Genomic DNA, 22,491 nt, shown 5'->3' on the forward strand with positions numbered 1-22,491 from the left:
TGCTGTACAGCGCTAGCTGCTCTTGAGCTAGGTATGCACTTAAAACAATAAAATAAAATAAATAAATAAGCAGGAATAGGCAGGCAGCGATCCCTTCTCTGCATGCATTCACAAACTGGTCAAGTCATTTGTGAGTGAAAAAACAGGAACCAGGAGCTTTGCGAAGAGAGGTAGGACTCTACGTTGATCAGAAGGACTTCATATAGGCAGGCAGGATGCTTAAGGAGTTTTTTTTCCGGCCTAAGCAGTTGCTGCTGTTGTGTGTGGTGCGCCCGCATTCCATGTCCAGTAGAGCAACATCTCGGGGTGGTGGTACAATACACGAAAGGGTCATCGGCGAACCTGTTCCTTGCAACCACAGGGTGAGGAGTGGGAGTGGAGGAGTGGGGCTTGCCAACATTTTGCATATGTGTCATGAGTACTGGCACAGTATTGGGCCGGAATGGTAAGTGCAGAGGTCATGTAAATACTCTATTTGTGCAATTGCATGGCACTGTAACGATCGGGCGTAACCATTTCGAATGCACCCATTGTTGGCATGCAGAGGAACCAAGGCACATAGAGGTGCCGTCATTATCTATTAGTTCACGTCAGGGTCACACTGTGTAGGACAGCGGTCTGCAAACATAGGCTCTCAAGATGATTTGGACTACAACTCCCATCAGCTGTGACCAGCATAGTCAATGGTGAGAGATAATCAGAGTTATAGTCTAAAAAATTTGGAGAGTCCCATGTTTCAGACTCCTGTTCTACGTCAAATGGGCTAGTTTGGAAGCAAGACCACGCTTAGCAACAGAGGTTTGAATCCCGGATCCATGCTTAGAAACCAAACTCAAGTATTAAGCGTGTTATAAAAAAACAATTAAATACATTAAATAAATGTACCCACAAAAGCACACGTCCACTCAGAGCACCTTACAGGGGCTCTGCTTAATGCAGCGAGACTCTGCGCATTATAAAGAGAGTATAACTTTATCACTCCCACCCTCGGAAATAGTAAGAAATAGAAAGCAAACCTAAAACACATTAACCTCGTGTATTGTCGTCTGGTCCTGGGCCGGGCCTGCATGGCGACTCTGCAGGCCTTACTAACCTTTCTCCTTTCCTGCCTTCATGGGGCAGTGGGTGGGTTCCCGGTTTGCTGTTGGTCAGAGCTTCCCAGATGGTCACCTGTAGAGGATGGCAATGGAGAATACATTAGGAAGGGCTGGAGTGAGGTCACTGCAGAGCACCGGCATGGACTGTTCAGGGCAACCTGTGAGCGCACACCTGGTAAATGAGCAGCCCAAACCTGGCACGTGATCCACAAACATCAGGTCATCCCATAAAGTTACTTATTGGGAAAAGGATCAAAGGCCATCTCAAATATATACAAGAAGGATACCCTATCCCTAACTTAACAATACAACTGAGAGGCACAGGGCAATAATCAAAAGTCACTGTCAGTGTGCAATCGATTAATTAGCAACTCAAATGATACATTCAATTGAATGGTGTATTGTTTAAAAGAAACATCAAGGCATGGACAACACTGAATAAATACTGAATGTTCAAATCCCATGGCACATATGAAATGGGAGAATGTATTGCACCAATACCAATGAAAATAAAACCAGTGAGTGTGGTCTATCCCCCTTATGACAAACAAGACACTACGCAAGACAGGACAAGACACCACACATGTGTGCAAACAGCAAAACATCCTGTGCAATGCATTACATTTAGTGCAATAAACTTCGAAAGTCGATAGGACTGGCAATCAATCCAGTCCAGGCGCAGGTTGACATCAAATACCCATGTGCAGTTGTTTCAATAGAGGCCTGATGGCCAGAACAGCTTCGCCCCTACGGCAACATCTAACAGCGTAGATTTGAAGAAGTTAAATCAAAACACAATCTCCTTGTGGTTGACTCGGGTTTCGGCTATAGCTGTTGGAAGTTATTTTACTGCACACCAGACTTCCTCAGGGCAATACATCTTTCATCACAAGGGGGAAATAAAGCAGATTTCTTGGGTAGAATGTGGTAATTCATTAAAAAGGATACCACTGCAACATTGCATCAAGGGGAGGGCACCCATTGTGTGCCCTGCAACCACACCACTGTTTGAAGAATCAAATGTTCCTGTTCATCTTATGTGGAAAAATTGAATTAGTATGGAACAACAGGGGCCCTCCAGGTATATGAATTGCTGTCTCCGACAAGATGAATGGACACCTAAGGGTATGATCATTGGTATTGGTGCATGAAATGCTCCCATTTCATATGTACCATGGGATTTCAACATTCAGTATGTATTCTGTGTTATCCATGCTATGATGTTTCTCTTACACAATAAACCATTCAATTTAATGTATCATTTGAGTTGCTAATTGATTGCACACTGACAGTGACTCATACCTTTTGATTATTGCTTTGGTGCCTCTTAGCTTTATTGTTAAGTTAGGAATAGGACCTCCTTCTTGTATATACACACCTGGCACATGAGCAGCCCAGATCTAATGCATGGGTAGTCCCCTGGTCTGGTGTTTTGAGAGTCCCTGTCTAGTAAACATGCAGCCCAGGTCAACCCCACTCCCAGCCAGGGCCGGCCCCAGTGCGCCACTAGCCCCCCACCATGCCAGCTCAGGGGAGTTTTTCAAGGTCTCCCCGGTGCTGGCATGGTGGTAGAAGGCCCGGCAGGTGCCCCACTGAAATTAAATGTTCACCGTTCTGGTGCTGGCGCAGGTGCTCAAGCGCTGGAGCGCAGTGCATTTAATAACAATAGGGCGCTGATGCTTTCACATCAATGCCCTGTTGAAGTGATTACCTCCCTGCTCCGGCACAGGCTAGTTTTCATTAGAATAAGGCGCTGATGCATTAGTATTGGCGCCCTATTCCAGTGATTAACTCTCTGCAGTGGCGTGGGAGCAGGGAGCTAAAAGAAAAATTGGTGCCCCCACCACATTGACATGGGGTGCTGGGGGTTTGAGGGCAATTTTTTGTTTCACTTCCCATGAGACGCTGCTGCTACTAGGGCCGGCCCTGCTCCCAGCTCATACCTAGTACCGGAGCAGGCCAGGTCTGGCATCAGGGAGGGTATATGTGTCTTTTTCGGGCAGGAGCTTTGCCTTGCTAGCGCATGGAGCAGGACTCTGGTGGCATATTTGAGTAAGATCCCTACAACTCTGTTCCTTCAAACAGAGCACTGCAATATTCTGCAGAATCCTGGCATAGTTGAGCAGACACCCTGCCACGCTAGCACTCTGACCTGTACCATGATATTATTAACAACACCTTGAAATATGTGAACAGGATCCCGACGTTACTGGCAAAACCATGGGGCATTTGAGTAGCAGCAAGATATATTGGTGGCACCATGGCTTGTGATGGCTGCAAGCGGGGAAATGTGAGATGCATTCTGGCAGCACTCCACATGATGGAGGTTTTGGTTACACATTGCACTGCATTTTATGACACAGGAGGTTTGCTATTACCTGGCACAAAATAAGAGATGGGCGTTACTTCCATTGGCACACTATTTACTTTTAGTGTTATTTCTCCTGGCATTTATATTTTGTACATTGTATTTCCCTTTTTAGCTTTTTTAGCTTACACCATATCCCTGATGAATCTTGACTACTTGCAAAACATGTGTTGGCTAATTTATGGATTAACTGTGAACTTGCATGGAAATGTAAAGTGTAACATTTCAATAGTCAAATTTTGATGTTTCTTTTATACAGAAACACACTCTCCAGCTCAATGCATTGCACCTTTACACACAAGGGTCTCAAAATCAAATTCACATTATCGCGAGATCCACCAGCTGCACCTCCACATTTTCCACCCAAGGAACTATGAGGGCACTGTGAGAAACCAAAGGGTGTTTCGCCTACTAGTCCCTGGGAATCTCGGCCAGGTGGCCAGGGCACAGTCATCGCCTTTGGATCCAGACCCTGGGGTGGACCAGTGCGGGAGGATCACCTGGGTGAGGGCTCTTCAGGGAGTGGGGGTGAGGCAACTGATGGTGAGAAGCAGTATTCCCCCCTTTTCTGTACCCATGTCCGATCCTATTTCATAGGATTCTCCAATGTCACAACCCCGCCCCTTTCTGCACAAACACTGGGCCGAGGAAGAGGGCGATTGAGAGGAAAGAGGCTACCCCTTACATATCCCATTGGACATATCCCGCTCATCGGTGGACATATCCCGCTAATCGGGTCAGGCAAAGTCAGGCACTTGACTTTAAACACATACATCTGATACCCATTAGCTCTCCCTACACTGATAAAAGTCAGAACATAGAGACACACTCTGAGCAAGGTGGAAAACAAGAAGGAGCAGATCTTCCGGGGCGAAGGCAAACCTACTGGAGCAGGACGACTGATCGAGGTACTAGAGTAAAGGGCAGAGAAACCCTGAAGTACCCTGCAGGAGGTCGTTGCCTCCGGAAAGCCATGAAGGAGATGTGGAGAAAGCCAAATTGCAGACAAGAAGAAACCTGCATTGTGTTTCAAGGACGCCAGCGACCCTCCTGGGTGAATGACAGAGTTGGAGGAGGCGCAGCCAAGCCTGTGGTATTAACAATGACTTGTGAATCAAAGCCGCAGAGACAAGAAAGGAATGTACACAACCAGTGAGTTAGTGAAAGACACGAAAGGCCGGTTTGTGTCAAGGAAAGATTGAAGCCGCAACAAAGTATCTCATAGGTGAATGTTGCGCACATGCTGATGAGACGCTAAAGAAAGTGAACCAGTGATTAACTTTTAAGTAGCTGATAACTGTGAAGCCAGTGATACAGAGTAGCAGAGTGGTCCTGTGAAAGGAAGTAGCCCACTCGAAAGTCTCTGTGAAAAAAAGTCTCTCTGAAAAACGGATTTTCCTTTACATACATATTCCCCTTTACACACGTTTTGTATAAGAGATAGGGCAGGCATTAGGTTCTGTTAGTGCAGGGCATGTTTGATTTGACAGAGACTGACTAGGACTGTATTTTCTTTATTATTTAATGGTAGAGACTACTCCCATCATAGCTATAGGGCAAAGTAGGAGTTTTTCCAAACCCCAAAAAATTGAATAAAGGTTTTGAAACTTGTACCTCTTGTGTCAGTGTCATTCTTGTGATACCATGCCTCCCTTACAGCACCTCTCCCGGTGGGGCCATCTTTGTGATATATGCTATTCTGGCGCCACAAACATATACCTGCGTTTTATGTAGCATGTATACTAGATATACATTTTTTTAATGTTGCTCATTTTCAGTCTTCAAGCAGAGTTCGGTCTGGATATGCGTGGAGGGGGCACAGTACGCCACTTTACAGGCAAGCCTAGGCACTTTGATATTAGTATGGCAGTGATTTAGTGCAGTATAAAAACCTATTTACATAATTGGCACAGCGCTCGTCATTGGTCCGGATTTTACCGGATCTGAGATACGGCAGGATATGTCTCTCCGGATCTCGGTAAAACAATGCACTCCCCTTCAGGGGTTTTAATGTTTTTGCTTTGTCTTTCGTGGTGAAGCTGGGATATGAACACAGGTCTTCAGGACGATGGTCGAGAAAGATACCAACCAGACCACTTGAACGTCTGGTGAGGGTACATATGCTTGTTAGGATTGCATTTTGCAGAAAATATTCAAGTAAACGTATGTTTAAAAGGCGTGCACCTTTTATGCTTTACTTGCAACATCACAGGAAATACTCCTCTCATGGACTATTTTTCAGGTGTTAATTAATATCCTGAAACGTTACAGTTTATTTATAGTGGGTTTAGAAAAAATGTCCCGCGTTCGCCAACTCTTCCCCACCCCCCCTCCGCTTGTAGGATCCCACAGTTAGGAATTTCCATTTCCAGCACTGTTAGGCATCTACACGCACATGCTCCTGTGGGGAATGTGATGAGCGGCACAGGGCAAGGCATTGAAGAATTCAACTATTGGAGGTTAATGAGCTTCTCCATCAGTGTTGCACCTGAACAGAGAAGATGGTATTGGCATAGTTGACCTAATGCCAACTTGACCTACTCCGATTTGACTGCATCTTTTTGGTCGAATTCGGTAGGTCAACTGGTATATTTTAATAAAAAAATAGTTGTGGGGTGGGGTAAGGGAATAGGTTGAGGTCAGGGGTTGGGGGTTGCCGGTGGACTCCCCCCCCCCGCATTAGATCAAAACAAATTCGACCCAAAAAATTAGGTCAAATCGGCCGTAGGTCAAGTTTTTTTTAGGTCAAACAACCCATAAACCACGGAAGGGATGCTCTGCAAAATGGAGTGACCGACCCATGAAATTCCTCGTGATCATAAACACATAAAGGCCTCAGGTCAATTTGGGGTCCTCTTAAAAGTAGGTACCACCTGAAGCGCAGAGACCGCAGATGTTTCCTGTCAGTATTTACTGTAAAACTAAAAGCGTTTAATTAGTTAATGCATTGAGCGGATAATGTTCTCTAAAATTCACGGTTGTGCTTTCTTTTTTGGAAGAGAACTTCTCCCCGCTAGGCCTCTGCACCCTTCTTGGATGGTATGGTATTGTTTATTTCTAAAGCGCCTACACACAGGCAAGTGTTTCAAACCGCTCAAGGAGGGTGGGAACAGGATTTACAAGCTCATTGCTCCACTCCCTTCCGCAATGCAGTCAGGAGCTGGTGTTATAACTTTACCAGAGTCGCCCTTGGTTGCCAAATCGGTCTGTTTGGTCCTCGACTGACCTCAATCTGGCTCCAGTGCTCTGTTTTGACAAATGCTTGCCTGCTCCCCAACTTCTGCTGAAAGTACAGGGGGCCTAGCTCCCCTTTCCTTCTGTGGCTTCATTTCTGGGGTTCAAAGGCTGGATGCATCCGGCCGGATCTGGCAAAGCTTTCCGCTGGGACTGGCTCAGTGACCGAAGTTTGGGGGAACCCAACGGAATGTTCGACTTACCAGCAACCCCAATAGTGTCCAAGCATTTCTTGTGCGTTTCTTCGGGAGGATAGCTCAGGGGCAACGTGCTTGCCTTGAAAGCAAGACGACAGGGAGCACCACAAGTTCGATCCTCGGGTCCACGCTCAGAAACCTCTGGTTATAAGCGTGTTATAAATAACCTATCATATCATATATCTTCGACCCATAGCCTAAGGTTCCTGAGCAAGGTAGGCAGTGAGGACTCTTATTCCAATGTACAGGTTACTTGTGGTGACCAGACATCCCGGTTTTGACGGGACTGTCCCGGTATTTGGTGCTCTGTCCCCCTTCCTCATGATTATGTTTCCTTTGGAAACTGTAGTGGTCCCGTTTTTTTGTAGTAGGTCTTTATAGTTGACAGGCAGGAATGCACAATCTTGCACAGAAGAAATGCTGCATTTTACAACTTAAGATAGTGTTCGTTTGTGCTGAATTAATTATCATGTGTGTTTATTTGAACAGTAAAGCTTGACCCCCCCCAACCCCCCTTCTCCTCCAAACGCTACTGAAGTGTAGGGCCTTGAAGACTTTGAGGACTTGAGGTACAAATGTAACAAAAAGTTTTTCTTTCTTTTGTAATAAACTAATGATACAATAAAAAAAAAAGTCACTTTCAAGAGTTAGTCCTTCTTTTATGTTGGTTGCCCTGTGCCGGTTTTTTACTTTTTAAATCTGGTCACCCTAATGTTACTGAAAGAAGACTCGTAGAACTCCACATGATTGGCGCGCTTGTTTCTTTGAGGTCATCAGCTTTATTGCTGAGTTCTCTCAGTTAGTTTCGGCCTTACTAAGACGGGGGCTTTCGACTGGGGCAGTCTGGCGGGTCGTATTACTGGATGAGCATTGGAAAATAATGTAACCTTAAATATGCTAAAAAGCTGCTAAATGCGTCATCGTCTCTTATTTTCTTCACTTTGTAAATATATGTACATGCATTGCCCGGTTACCCGTGCCTAAACTGTGTTCTTTCTCAAATGAGTGGGATGTTTTATTGGAGCGGTTAGACTCCCGAGAAATTAATATAAAAAGCCATTGTTCTAAGCAATGCACGTTAAAGCTTTTCCAGGCGTTGCCACCCGGAAGTCACAGACGGGTGCTGATGCAGTTTACGCTTTCTGTATTGCTACAAAATTGTGCTATGTATGTACACCTCGAGTTTTTAGTTCAAGCTGTGATGCGCTCATGCAGTATCCTATATGTCCAGCAGAGGCCGCTGCTGCCTACCTGGTCATATTCGCTGCCAGCTTCCAAAAGGCTCTGCTGGATGGCGAATTGCAGGAGGTCCTCCTCCTCCTCCCGACTGCTGCTGTCCCGATGGCTCCCCACCATGCTGTAACCTCGAGGGGCCTCGAATAAGGACTGGTCTACCTCGCACCCGCGGCAGGATGCTGCAGAAACAAGAAACACATGGGGTGGATCATGGCTGGATGAGGGTGGCCAACTTTACAAAATGGCTTTGCGGGACACTTTAGAGGCAGAGCTGCATCATCAGAAGCAGTTTGTGGGTCACACAGTTCCATACAGCATCATTCGCACCCCCTTATCTATTTTTTGGGTAGCAGTGGTATTATATTGAAGGTTCAGGAGGCAGCACAGTGAGTCCTCAGGTTCGTTTATTAAGTTGCATGCACATAAGATACAGGTATGACATCAGGTACAGGAGCTGGTAGCAGGATCTTAAGTAATACAGGGTGAGCCCACTGGCTCCCACCACCCAGGCTTCATGTCTCTCTCTCTCTCTCACGCTCTCTGGGCGGAACAAAGCTCAAGGCATAACATTCCCGGCTGCAGCAGCAGCATGCGCCACGCATTCCATCACATCACAGCCACACAGGATGAATCTACACAGATGAGCCAGGAGGTGGGGAAGCAGGATATAACAAGTGGCAAAGTCAGTTTAACTCACAAATAAGCCGAAAACGTGTTATGCGTACAGAGGAAATGTTCGATTTTTTCTTAGTGCCTGTGCAACAAAGGCCTTGAAATACTCCAACTCCAACTCTCTGAGGGTCAGACGCTTCTCCAAGCAGAGAGTGGGGGGGGGAGGAAGATCTCTAGATCTCTCTCCTCTGCTGGGGCCACGCTCTGGAACAGCCTCCCTACCTCCCTCAAACTTGAGCAGAACCACCTCCGGTTCCGGAAGCAACTCAAGACCTTCCTTTTTGCTTCCACTTTCTCCGTGCTTGACTGCTCGGCGCACTGGTCACCTGGCCTACCCTCTGAACTCGGGCCCAGGCTCCTGCATGTCCAGTTGCCCTTGCACTGCCTCCGGGCCCTCCCAGCACTTAAGGGTATGTACCTGCAACCCTACACTCCCTTCTCTCTGCGCTTATGAGCCACCCGCTGGCTGCACTTATTGAGTTACCTGCACTTCTCCCCTCCCCAACCCCCTGGCACTTCTCTTCCCCGCACTTGCGCGATCTGAATGACACAAGGCCTAGAAAGATTGGTGTTTTGTCCTCCCTTTGTTCCCCCTCTTTGTCTTGTCGCGGCTAGAAACACTTTTGTACAGGCGCGTTATAAATGTCATATCATACCCCTAATTTGCATGAGTTTTGACATCATCTGCAGTGACATCACAGGCAATAACATTACAAGGAGTGTCATCAGTCTTTGATATGCAAGGGCATCACTGGTAGCGAAATGAAAAGAAGTGTCTTCGTGTAAGCAAAGAGCTGAATATCTTTATGGTGTGCAATAAATAAATGGTCACTATTCTTCTACATGTAGCAAGACAACAGTCTAGCAACCATAGAAACAGACTTTTCTAATGGAAAAAGATGCGAACTTGATCACTTCTAGGGGCTTGGAATTTTGGAGGCCTGGTCAAAGGGAGATTAAGCATTTGCCCAGGTTCAAACACTTTGGTAAAGTGGTGAGAACAGGATTAGGGACCACACTTCAGCAGATAGATATCTTCCCCGTTTTAGTTCATAAGTATTTATTAAAGTTTAGGGTTCAACCGTATAAATATCAATTCGTTTTATAACAATTTCTTGAAAAGTACACAAATGGAATAAGAAACTCGCCAGACAATGAATAAAGGGTTATAGAAACTTGTGGAGCAAAGGAAATTGGATTATAGCTTCCAATTTCCCTCAGCCCGAATGCTGGAGTGCAGTAGCAGCTCACAAATGCATGTGGACCTAAACACGTCTCCATAAGTTTTAAAACTGTATTTACAGTGAAATAAAATGAACCACAATATAAGATCATGTGCTTGAGTCATTATTTCACAAAGCATGCAAAAACTGACCCACACTAGCATTTTGCATTTTTGGTTCAGGCATTGGCCTATTGCCCTATATGCCAGTTCGAGCCTGACGGCTCATCCATAATGGGTGAGGGGGCGTCGATCCAGTGGTCCCCTCATCCATTATGGAGGAGCCGAGGAGTCAGCCCAGTGAACCACTGAGCACTCCCTCAGCTGCTTTTTCCACGTTTCCCTTTGACAGTTCAGTTCCTCATCCGCACATGCTCACTGAGCAAGACTGGGGGCGTTTTTCTTCGCCAGCCTTGCATAGCTCATTGGAAATGCTGGCTGGGGAACTGCATGTCTGTATGTGCGAGGGGGAGCTCCTGCGCCTCCTCGCACATACAGACAGAGCAGCCTGGAGCGGGGCGTACCAGCACCCACAAGCAGGCCCCTGCAATGCGTGTGTAGGAGCCAGAAAGCTCTTGCTTCCCGATTCCTGTTCATGATGCAGGAGCTGGAGTGCTGGGGAGGAAACTTCAGAACCAGGGCCAAAGGTACGTTTATGTTAATTTATTTTTGTGTATTGGTGCATATATGCTTGTGTTATGAGTGAGTGTATGGTGGTGGGTGCTCGTGTGAATGATAGAGTGATTGATGTATGAATGTGTGTGTTTGTTTTGATCCCTTGAGCTGATTTTGGCGAGTGGGGGATATGCCCCTCCACTTAAAATATTCACCAGCTTCCACTGGCCCTGGGACTGTGCTAGGGGAAGGGCGGGGAGCCCAGGTACTGTGGTAGGAGCAGGATGGGTGGGAGCCATGGGATAGTGGTGGGAACAGGGTGGGGAGAGCCCAGGGTCTGTGGAGGGGTGGGAGAGCCCAGGGACTAGGTAGGAGTGGGATGAGGGTGTCCAGAGACTGTGATGGGAGCAGGTGGGGGTGCCCAGGGACTATACTGGGAGTAGGGTGCAGTGACGCCACACAATATTTTATAGCCATTTGGACTTACTGCCCATTCGGTATTTTTGAGGGGGGGCCCGGCCTGCCCACATTTTGTACATGGGGTGCCCAGGTAAAAAAAAATTGAAGACCACTGCACTAAAGTAGTAGCATTTAATTTTAATTTTTGCATTCAGACTGAGTCGACCACATTCTGGTCATTTTCTTCATGGATGAGAATTATTTGTAATAACCCTTTTATAGCGTGTTTTAGAGGATGTGCTTTTGTGCTGTCTAGAGTAAAAGGTATTTTTATTTTATTTATTTATTGGGTATTTATAATGCGCCTATACCCAAGCGTTTCAAGGCGCAACAAGACAAGGGGAGGGGCAATGATGACAAAACTGTCCTACTAGGCCCTGTGACATTCGGATCATGCAAGTGCAGTAACAAGAAGTGCATGGAAGAGGGGAGTGCCGGGTGGGGTCGGAAGGGCCCATGAGAAAGTGAGAGCCAGGGGATGCAAGGTGGACAGAGCCAGGGGAATTCAGAGGGTGCAGGCGAAGGAAGGTCCACAAGCTAATGGTGAGATAAGTGGCTGGAGGGGCTATAAGGATGCAGGCCTAGACAGTCTAGTGCAGGAGGAAGGGGCCCGGAGGCAAGTGCAGGATGATATGGGTGGGCGACGAAGTCCAGGGGTAGACTGGCCGCTGTGGGCCTGGTGCCCTGTAAGAATCTGAAGGAACCAGGCAGCCAGTCAAGAGGCAGATGTGGGGGGGGGTTCAGCAGGGTTGGGGAGAAAGAAGGAAGAAGAGAAAAGGAAGGTCTTGAGAAGCTTCTGGAATTTAAGGAGATCCGGCTAAAGTCTGAGAGGGCTAGATAGGCTGTTCCAGGGGGAGGCACCTGTGGAGGAGAGAGAGCTACACCCCACTCTCTGCTTGCAAATAAAGCGTCTTATCTGCAGAGAGTTGGAGCTAGAAGACCGAAGGGCTCTTGCAGGAAGGTATTTAGGGCGAGAGAGTTGGATGATGATGCAGAGGGTCTTGAACTTGATCCTCGCAGCAACCGGGAGCCAGTGGAGAGTTTTTAGGGCTGGAGAGATGAGGTCCTGGGCTTGAGGCCAAGGGTAAGTCTCACAGTTCTATGCTGGATTAGTTGAAGGGGGCGAAGGGAGGAGTTAAGTAGATTGCGGAAAAGGCTTTTGCAGTAGTCCAGCCTGGAGAGGACCAGCGCTCTGGAGACATTGAGTTTCTGGGGGAAGGTGAGGAAAGGGAGATGCCTCTTAGGAGGCGCAGCTGAAAGTGGGCATTCTTGGCAAGGTCTGTGATGTGAGGAGAGAAGGAGAGAGAGAAGTCGAAGATGACACCAAGGGTTTTCGCCTTACCGGAGGGGGAGCGGAGGCGGCCCATGGAAGGCAGCCAGAGAGTAGGAGGGAAAGAGGGAGCAGGGGTCCCAATGAGAAGGATCTCTGTCTTACTGGCTTTAAGACAGAGACTGGTAGCAGTGCACCATGCCTGAATAGCAGACAGGCAGTCAGGAATGAGAGAGGACGAGGCTGAGCAGAGAAACCTGAAGGAAAGCTGCGTGTCATCTGCATAACACTGGAAACTAGGAGAGAAGGTGGAGATCAGATGGTCTAGAGGGTCCGGGTAGATGTTGAAAAGCCAAAGCGAGAGGATAGAGCCCTGAGGGACACTGCAAGGGGAGAGAGAGATGAAGGAGAGAAAAGGGCCCAGTGAACCTGGGAAGGTCGGTCAGAGAGGAAGGAGGTCAACCAGTCCAGAACCAGGTCGAGGCAAACCAAGAGGAAATATGAAAATGCATTCAAAATCGGCTTACCAGATGGTGCAATAGGTTAGCAAACTGCAACTCAGCTGGAGCCTAATGATGTCTGTAAAATCTGCGTAATTTGGTGTGTTCTTCTTCTCGTTGGTATTTTGGAGTGCCTTCCGTCACACATGATGATTTGCGCCCCCTCTCGGTTTTTATCATTAAAAGACATTTTCTTTGTTGCTGTCCACGATATACCTCAAAATTATTTTGTCCTTTTTTTCCTGATACTTTTTCTTTCGTTCCACTTGGAAGATATGAATTTCTATTATTACGGTAATTATCAATTCACTTAGAGCTTGTATTAACACCTTTTTTTATGCTTCATATCATTTGCATTCTATCAAGTCGTATTTACTGATCCCTCCTTTCTGCAATATGAACACTTTCCATCCTCACAATGCCCATTTCTTTGTAGCATACCATTCACTCCTGTGTGACCTATTCGTAGTCTGTTTATATGCATGTTGTAAGGGTGCAGAAGTAAGGCTCTGACATAGAGGTGTCATTGTGCTCAGCATAAACATTTATTCAAGTGAGAAAATAAAAAGAAACCCCTATCTTGCCCAAGGTCTAAGAGGGGTTTCCCTGCCTCAGTCAAAATAATAATGTCACAGTCAGGAGGTCCAAAGCAAAAGTCCAATGTCATAATCCCATCTATGCCGCTCTCACTTTGTGCTAAACTAAATAAATAAAAGGTATCTTCCTGCTTCAGAGGGATGTATCCCTTACCTTGGACAAAAGACAGTTCTTGTTTGAAAGTTTTCAAACTCCATTGGTGGGGAATTATCTCCCTTTCCCAGCTTTCCTCAGGTTTATGACAACTACTGGTGGGGAGTGGGGGTGACTGGGTTCCCTTCTCCAACCTTCCTTTCTTAGGCTTTTCTTCCATCTCTGGGGTTCCCAGACCCAGGGTGGCAAACCTGGTTCATTTCTGGTGCCTTTCTGCTACCTTTCTGCTACCAGGCACTGTGACGAAGAGTGGTTTGGATGCTTCTCCAAACCATGGTGGGTCCCTGACCCTGGTTGGCAAACCTGGTTACCTTCTACCAGGCATTGCAACGAAGAAGAGTGGTTTAGATACTTTTCCAAGCCATGGTGGGCCCCTGACCCTGGTTTTCAGATGGTTCCCTTCTACCAACTCTATTAACTTTCAAGTGGTTAATAACCACTGAACAGGTTATCAAGTCTGTTCTTTCGAGAGAGGGGCGCCCGCTACCTTTGCAAAACTATTTTTCAAGGAACCTGGGATTGGTAACCCTAGGTCTCCTGGGGGCAACCAGACATGGTCTCCCTCTCACTGTGCTTAGAAAGGCATCAGCTTCACCTCACTGATGATCCCCAACAAGGGTGAAGCACGTGTATGGGGTTGCTGGTGGTACTCTCGTTCAGGTTGGAATTGCCATTGCATTTCGGTGCTGGACTGCCCCTGGGCAGGACAAAGACTGATATGCAAATGGATATTTCCCATCTGTGAAAGGCACAGTGAGTAAAAGCAGTGGCTGCGAACTCTCAAGTGGTTAATAACCACTGAACAGGTTATCAAGTCTGTTCTTTCGAGAGAGGGGCGCCCGCTACCTTTGCAAAACTATTTCCCTTCTACCAGGCACTGCGATGAAGAAGAGTGGTTTTGATGCTTCTCCAAGCCATGGTGGGCCCCTGCCCCTGGTTTCCAGACATGGTTCCCTTCTACCAGGCACTGCGATGAAGAAGAGTGGTTTGGATGTTTCTCCAAACTGTGGTGGGTCCCTGACCCTGGTTGGCAAACCTGGTTCCCTTCTACCAGGCACTGCGATGAAGAAGAGTGGTTTGGATGCTTCTCCAAACCGTGGTGGGTCCCTGACCCTGGTTGGCAGACCTGCTTCCCTTCTACCAGGCACTTATTCTCAAACACGGTCTTGCTTTACTCGCCTGCCAATTTCTGTGTTCATATGTATTGCTTTCACAGTTCTGTTTACAGTCTCTTATTTTCAAATGCAGACTTGGTTTTCTCTCCTCCCAAGTAGTGTGTTCACAGGAATCACTCTCACAGCTTTCTTCACACTCTCTTCTGATATTTGACAGGCCTGGGGCACCTTCTCTCCAAAGTAATGTTATGCAGAGAATTATTTAACATTTTCTTACGTGATATGTGCTTCTCTTGTATGGGTCCCAGACACTACTTTCTTCGTTAAGTGTCTTAATGGAGTTCTTGTTAATGTCCCATAAGGGTTATACTCTTTTCCCCACTTTCCTTGCACTGTTGTCTTAAGGGCTCCTCGTACCCTCTGGGGACCCCAACCATAAGCTCAGGCACCCAAATACATTTAGGGTCTTGGCTGCAGCCATCCGGTCGGTCGCGGGATTCCCCATGTTATGTTATGTTGGAAGAACTTGTGAAGCTTGACAGTGGCCCGAAGGCATCCTGGTGCTAAGCAGAGGGCCACCGACAAAAGGGAGGCCTGACAACCTGCAGAGAGGAAAAAGGGATGATTCACAAGTTACTAATTAAACAAGAACATTTTTAAGGCATTTCGGAAGTGTAGATGGTCCTCAGTCTTCCGTAGGCATGTGGAGAGGGAATTACATAACACAGAAGCCGCAACTGAGAAGACTAACCCCACAACTGTAGATTTACGAAAATGCGGAACATGGAGCAAGACTTTGCTAGCGGAGCGAAGATTCCGGGAGGGGCAATAATGCTCGATTTTCTGGTTTAGAAAGCCAGCTCCCAGGTGATGCAGAGCCTGAAAGACCAGACAAAGGATTTTAAATGTAATCTTGCCAGCAATTGGGAGTCAGTGTTTCTCTTCTTCTAGCCAGCACTCTGTGGCTCTTTCTAGCATGCTGCAGTGGCTCTGGAGCTTTTGATGAGCCCCAACAAGGGCAAAACATTTTTAGGGATGATTGTGGTCTCGTGCAGAAGGGATGTGACCTAGCAGTTCGGGCTGGACTGCCCCTTTTGGGGTGGGGCCAAGCCTGATTTGCATATGGTCTTTCCCCTCCTGTAATGGCTTGGCAAGCGAAGAACGATGGTCTGGAGGGTTGCCCCGAGCAATGCCAGTGGTTAAGATTCAGTCTAAACCTTCCAGACATCACCTCTTTGTTTTTGCTTTGTCACCCCGAGTGGGACGGGTATGCCCAGACCTGGGTCCCGTGCCTGCTGGGCCTAGAGACCCAAGCTACTCCTCACTGATGAGCCCCAACGAGGGCGAAACATGTTTGGGGATGCTTGTGGTCTCGTGCAGAAGGGATGTGACCTAACAGTTCGGGCTGGACTGCCCCTTTTGGGGTGGGGCCAAGCCTGATTTGCATATGGGCTTTCCCCTTCTGTAATGGCTTGGCAGGTGAAGAACGATGGTCTGGAGGGTTGCCCCGAGCAATGCCAGTGGTTAAGATTCAGTCTAAACCTTCCAGACATCACCTCTTTGTTTTTGCTTTGTCACCCCGAGTGGGACGGGTATGCCCAGACGTGGGTCCCTTGCCTGCTGGGCCTAGAGACCCAAGCTACTCCTCACTGATGAGCCCCAACAAGGGTGAAACATGTTTGGGGATGCTTGTGGTCTCGTGCAGAAGGGATGTGACCTAGCAGTTCGGGCTGGACTGCCCCTTTTGGGTTGGGGCCAAGCCTGATTTGCATATGGTCTTTCCCCTTCTGTAATGGCTTGGCAGGCAAAGAACGATGGTCTGGAGGGTTGCCCCGAGCAATGCCAGTGGTTAAGATTCAGTCTAAACCTTCCAGCCATCACCTCTTTGTTTTTGCTCTGCAGCTTTTGAGCCTCTTCGGCGGGTCTCTCTCTGCCAGACCATGTGGTCCTGCGGTGCTGTGATACTGTTCTTCTCTCTAGCCAGTTTTTCAGTTCTACATTTCTTTGCGTGTACCCGGGACATCTTGCCTCTTGCCCTCAAGCATTCCGGTCTCTCCTTTCGGGTCTCCAGGTCGAGCATCTGACAAGCACTTGGTTCCTCCAGGGAGGATCTGCCTTCCAGTGAGTCCGTTCTCAGTTTTTATGTCAGTTTACAGTGCAGTCTGCATCTGGAAACTAGACTGTTCATGCAAGTTCCTTTGATTGATCCATACGGATCCACACCTTTTCCTCGTCACAGTTTCTTGGCTAGCCATCCCTATTCTTCCTCCTCTAAGTCCTTTCTACTACTTGCATGTTATAGAAGTATATGGGTTCAGAGAGTAGGGGTGAAGAGAGTGGGGGTGAAGGAGAGGTGTAGGTCCCATGATAGTCATCACTGGTCCCATAGGGGATTTCCCCTCCCTTTAGATCTACCCACTGAGTACCACCCCCAGGGGAACTGTCAGGATCAGGTTCAAACTCCCCCTTCTCCTCACCTGAATCCTCGGAGGTGCGATCCTTAAGTGTAGCTTCAGGCTTCTTATTGTCCTTCCTTTCCTTGGGTTGGTTGTCCTTTAGTTTCCGACCTTTTCTTTCATGTAAATAAGGTCTGGCCCCTCCAGAGGCCACTGTGACAGAGATGAGAAACTGCCCAGGGAGACCCCCAGGGGGGCCAGCCTCGCCCCAGGGAATAAGCCGGAAGGCAGAAAAAACCCTGGTTCTGGTGTGATGCGAAGGTAATGAAAAGTTGCTTCCAAAGACCAACGTCCAGCAATGATTAGAGTACTGCAAGATGAGAAGGGCTAAATAGTGATGAAGGAACCGGAAAGGATAGTAAGAACAGAAATTCAGGGGAAAAGGCACTGGAGCTGACAGGAAATGCAATAGAAAAAAACCTGTGGTAAAGAAACCTCAAACACCGAAAGAATTGGAAGCTAACGTCAAGTAGGAACGGACAGGCGCCGGGTGCAAGTAAGTATGGACATGGAAGTCGCGAGAGCTGCTCGCGTACAAAAAAAGAAACACTGCCGCTTGCGTGTAAAATTAAAGCGGCAGGGTTTATCTGGCAAGGTGCCGTAAATGCAAACAAGGAGGACGAAAGCGTAGATAGCGAGAGAAGGCAAACAGAAACTGGGCAGCGGTATAACGGCAGGATACCGTACAAGTAAGAAAGGACAGAAAACACAGATACAGGATGAGATGGATCCTGGAGGCCCGGGATACAGAGAACGGGAGTAATCACAAGAAAATGCGCAAGTAATGGCACAGGAGTGCGAGCGAAGGAGCAAGAGGAAAACAGATGCAACGCACCGGCAGAAGGGGTGGAGCCGGAAGTTATAGTGCAGGCCGCCATGTTAGTTGAGGACTAGAGAGCTACCCTGAATAGATTAATGCTGCCAGCAATTCCATAGTTTCCACCCGCCGGTCCTGACACTATCGGTTAGCGGCCCCACCCCCCTGTCCTCATGGGAAGGGGATCCCCCTACATAATTTTGACACAATGGGTGTCATTATGACCAAAGTGTTAAGGGGTTAACGGCGCCGTAAAAGGCTGTGGCGCCGTTAACCCCTTAACGCCTTACTACGAGGTCCCTTTGCGGCTCCTGACCTTAACGGCTGGTCTGGACCAGCCGTTAAAGTAGGGACCCGCAAAGGGACCTTAATGGCAATTACGGTACTGCAATTTGTGGTACAGTAATTGCCGCCTTCCCCATTCCCATTGAGCTCTATGGGGCAAAAATGGGAATGGGGAAGAGCCATGGAGAAAGGGGGAATTACCGCCCCGCCAACTTTGGAATGGGGTGGTAATTCCCCCTTTCTCCATGGCGGACTCCGGCATGGACCATGGTGCTAATAGCACCATGGTTTAGCGCCGGAGTCCTAATGAGGGCCAATGTGTATTGACCCCCAAGCCAAGCCTGGAAATTGTTCACTATGGGATCCCACCAGCAATGAGGGGCGTGAGGGGATGGAGAACACACTTTTTAAGGCGAGAACACACTGAACTGCTTGTAACCAATTGAAGGCTGCAAATTGATATTTCAGGATCCGAGATCTGGTAAAGCATTTTATGCCGGATCCCATATCTGGCAAAATCCAGCTCAACGTCCAGAACTGCATGCCTCCATTTTTGAATTAGGGCCGTATGAGAAATGTGTAGTGCCAACACGGCAGCCAGACGGCACTCCCGGCAAATAATACCCTACTCTTCTTCTTAAAATTGTTAACTGTTAAAATTTTTAAAATTCCTAAGCGACAAACTATGCCTACATCAACCAACAAGAACACCAAGATCAAGCACCGACATACGCCTGGAACCAAAACCCTACAACAGAAAAAAAACTCAGAGGATCCTCTTTCTCTCACCAGGCACCCAAAACCTGGAACGACCTACCTAAGAATATACCGAACACAACAAACCACCTAGCATTCAGGAAACTCCTCAAATCATGGCTCTTCACAGCATAACCACAACTGAGACGTACTAGAATGTGCAGACATTAAAACAACAATGAAAATAACTCCAACCTCGGCCTCTCTCAAATTGGACAAACACTCAAACCAAAGAACCAACCACTCAACGGAGCATAAGATATCATGGAAAATAGCCACTAAAGGAAGGCTCGAGAGACTGATCACATACCTAGACCTAGACGAAAGCCCTCTAGTGACTTGCCCACTTGTACGTACCGGACGGACCATATCCAGACCGGCAGACGCATTTAGATAGAATTGTGAATGTTAGCATGGCCACACTTGGATGGAGTTGTGGATATTGGCATGAGTCGCGTCTGGATGGAACTTTGAATGTTGGCATGCCCGCACTTGGATGGGATTGTGAATGCTGGCCTGCGTCGCATCTGGATAGAACCTTGAACGTTAGCATGCCTGCACTTAGGTGAAACCTGAATGTCAACATGCCCACACTTAGATTTGTGAATGTTGGCCTGCGTCGCATCTAGATGGGACACTGAATGTTAGCATGCCCGCACCTACGCTAAACGTGAAGACTAGAACAAGCCACACTTAGAATTGTGGACAATTGGCCTGCGTCGCATCTAGATAGGATTGATTGAAGGATAACATGCCCGTGCCTAGATGAAACTTGAATGTTAGCAGGTTCCACACCTAGAGTTGTGAACACCAGCCTGCGCCGCATCCAGATTAAGTTAGGAATGTTAGCATGCCCACACCTAGACAGATTTCTAAACACTAGCCTGCGCCGCAACTAGAAAAGACTGTTAATGTAGGCATGCCCACATGTGAAGGCCAACAAGTGCCACACTTAGACAAAACTGTGAATGTTAGCATGCTAAAGGTCATGTAACCCACTAACCAATATAAGCTCAAACTCTGCATACTTATCTCACTCAAAAAACTCACACAACCATCTTTCGCACAACAAGCCGCACGCACTTCACAACACTGCAACAACACATAAGCCAAAGCAACAGCACACGTGGACTGACACCGATCCAATACCCGCATGAAAGCTCAGCACCCGGTGTACACAGAGTTGAAGCTGCCAACACAACACCCCTCCTCTCACTATCCTACTCGCTCTTCACCCTACTAACCAACCCCCCCTTATCATTTACAGATCCGCCAGAGGGCCTGGGGACCAATGCCGTTGGTGACGATGCGCGGTACAAATACCTTTAACATTTAACATTTAAAATTGTATTTCAGATTACTCCATTAACATTAAAATGCATACCTGACAAAATTAATCCACTTTGTGAATCAGTTTGTAATCAAAAACAGCATTAAATCATACATACAAAATTAAAATGGACAAATTAGAACAAGCCATACCTAGAAATCCCTTTGTGCAGAACTGGCCCTACCTCCAATCCTCTATCCTTGATATGTTTTCCTATTTTTCTCCCATAGAGATTTTCGATCAGAAATGTAACCTACGATGCTCGGCCCACCCGCAAGCCTCTACGGACCCTGAAAATTGCTATGGGTGACAAAAGCACAGAGTTGGCCTCTGGAACACATATTGGCGCTGGTTGTCCACCAAATAACCGAAAAGCAAAAAACAAAAGGAGACATGACCAAATTATATTGATTGAAAAACAAAAATGACTTTTTGCACTTTTTTTGTTGATAATGCAGGGGTGCCCCCTCGCCCCCTCCCAACAACTCCCTCACCCCCTACCTTCACTAATACCCTTACCCCACCCCCACCTAATATTTATTTAAAATACACAAAAATCCCTACCAAACTCTGCCATTTCTACCTTGTTTTTTTTGCATTCGGTCATTTCTTCGATTACCATTGGCGCTGTATGATACCAAGAAAATAAATACAAGAGTAAATACAGAGAGAGGAAGAGAGGCAGCCATGCAAGCAGGAGATATACAGTTAATAAATATAAAGCTAGTAACGGGGCAGAGTGGCAAGCAGAGAAAGAAGGAGGGGTATTGTTAAATAGATTGATAAATTAACCACGAGAGAGAGAGAGGGCAGCAGATGGAGGCATAAAGAAAGGTACATAGCACCAAGACAACCACATGTGGAACAATGGACAAAGCCAAAGAACAGCGAGGACTGTCCGTCAAAGAGGCAGGATGGCTAAATGGTCCATATAAAGATGAAACCCAGGCACACATGTATCACAGATTCTGGGAACATTTCTAGAGCTCAGACCTCTCTCTCACCCATGGATAAGCTAAGTGTCTGTCTCCAAGTGGCCATTACACTGTCATTTTGGCTCAGCGTTGGTGCTTCAGCCTTAGCTGGCAAGGCAGATCTATAGGCATACAAGAGTTGGTTATAGGAGATGGTATACGGGGAGGAACACACATCCTGGATGTTTCCCTTGGCTTTTGCCATGGCCTGGGGATCAATAGATGGCCAGGACTCACAAGGGAAGGTTCCATTTGGTTCATATCCTAACAAGAACAAGGTATTTGGCTTGTGGTAGACTGCTGAATGACTGAGGAGTTTTCAATCAAATTCTAAAAGGGCAATTCTAGCTTGCTTGAAGTCCATTGTCTGCAAGTCCTTCCCCTTATTCCCTGAGCTTTCTGCCCCTAGGTGATCATAGACAAGCTATCCACAACCAGTGGAACTTTGAGAATGTCCTGCACTCCTTTCTTGGATTGTCTAGTTCTTTCTTTCGTCCTTGTCATCGTCAGAATGTTCCGCTCCCTAGAAGGTCCTTTCCACCAGCTAAACTTGAAGGGACCAGACTTGCTTAAGCCAATGCCTCCACTTAACATACTGGACCAGATCACACTGAGTCCGGAATGCTTTAGGCAAACTCTGCCGCAGTTGTTGCCAGCGCCACGCAGGTAGGTCCCTTCTGCAGCGTTGCTCATCCTGGTCTGCTCTACTCTATTTCTCTGATATCCTTTCTCCTCCTCTTCAACACTTTCCAAACTTTGGACCTTCTTGACCGCCCCTCCGAGCTTCTCTTCTTCGTCCCTGGGTGATTTTGTTATTTAATCCTCGTGTAATCTCTTCTTCCCCCTCTGCCTTTGCTCGTCATTTGTCTTTGCTTCGCCCTCATTATTCTCCTCATTGCTTCCTACATCTTTCAACTCTCCACTCTGCCCTCAAGCTCTTTGTCTTTATGGTCCCCTCTCCAGGACTCTTCTCTTCCTTTCTCCTGCTCGCCTTCTCCTCCTCCTGTTCCACTCTTCAGGTCTTTCCTCTCTCTTTTCCGTTGTGCATCTCCTTCTCCTGTTCCCCTCACTCCGTTTTTGTACTCTCTTTTTTGTTGTTATCCTACTCCTATTCCGCGCTCTGGGTCTTTACTCTCTC

General features: G+C 47.3%; 1 protein-coding gene across 2 annotated transcripts in view; it reads right to left on the minus strand.

Annotated features, from left to right (window-relative positions):
* ANKRD13B (ankyrin repeat domain 13B) overlaps positions 1-22,491 on the minus strand; it is a 598,589-nt gene that overhangs the window by 43,211 nt on the left and 532,887 nt on the right. The window contains exons 13-14 of one of the 2 annotated variants that reach the window (XM_069615263.1): positions 8,148-8,311; positions 1,032-1,170 (exon numbers count right to left, since the gene is read on the minus strand). In XM_069615263.1, coding sequence (XP_069471364.1) covers positions 1,032-1,170; positions 8,148-8,311 — 303 coding nt within the window. The remainder of the gene's footprint in view (positions 1-1,031; positions 1,171-8,147; positions 8,312-22,491) is intronic. The other variant, XM_069615264.1, reaches the window with a different exon arrangement.

This window comes from Ambystoma mexicanum, chromosome 9, assembly GCF_040938575.1.
Source record: "Ambystoma mexicanum isolate Mex_15411 chromosome 9, UKY_AmexF1_1, whole genome shotgun sequence".
Classification (NCBI taxonomy): Eukaryota; Metazoa; Chordata; class Amphibia; order Caudata; family Ambystomatidae; genus Ambystoma; species Ambystoma mexicanum.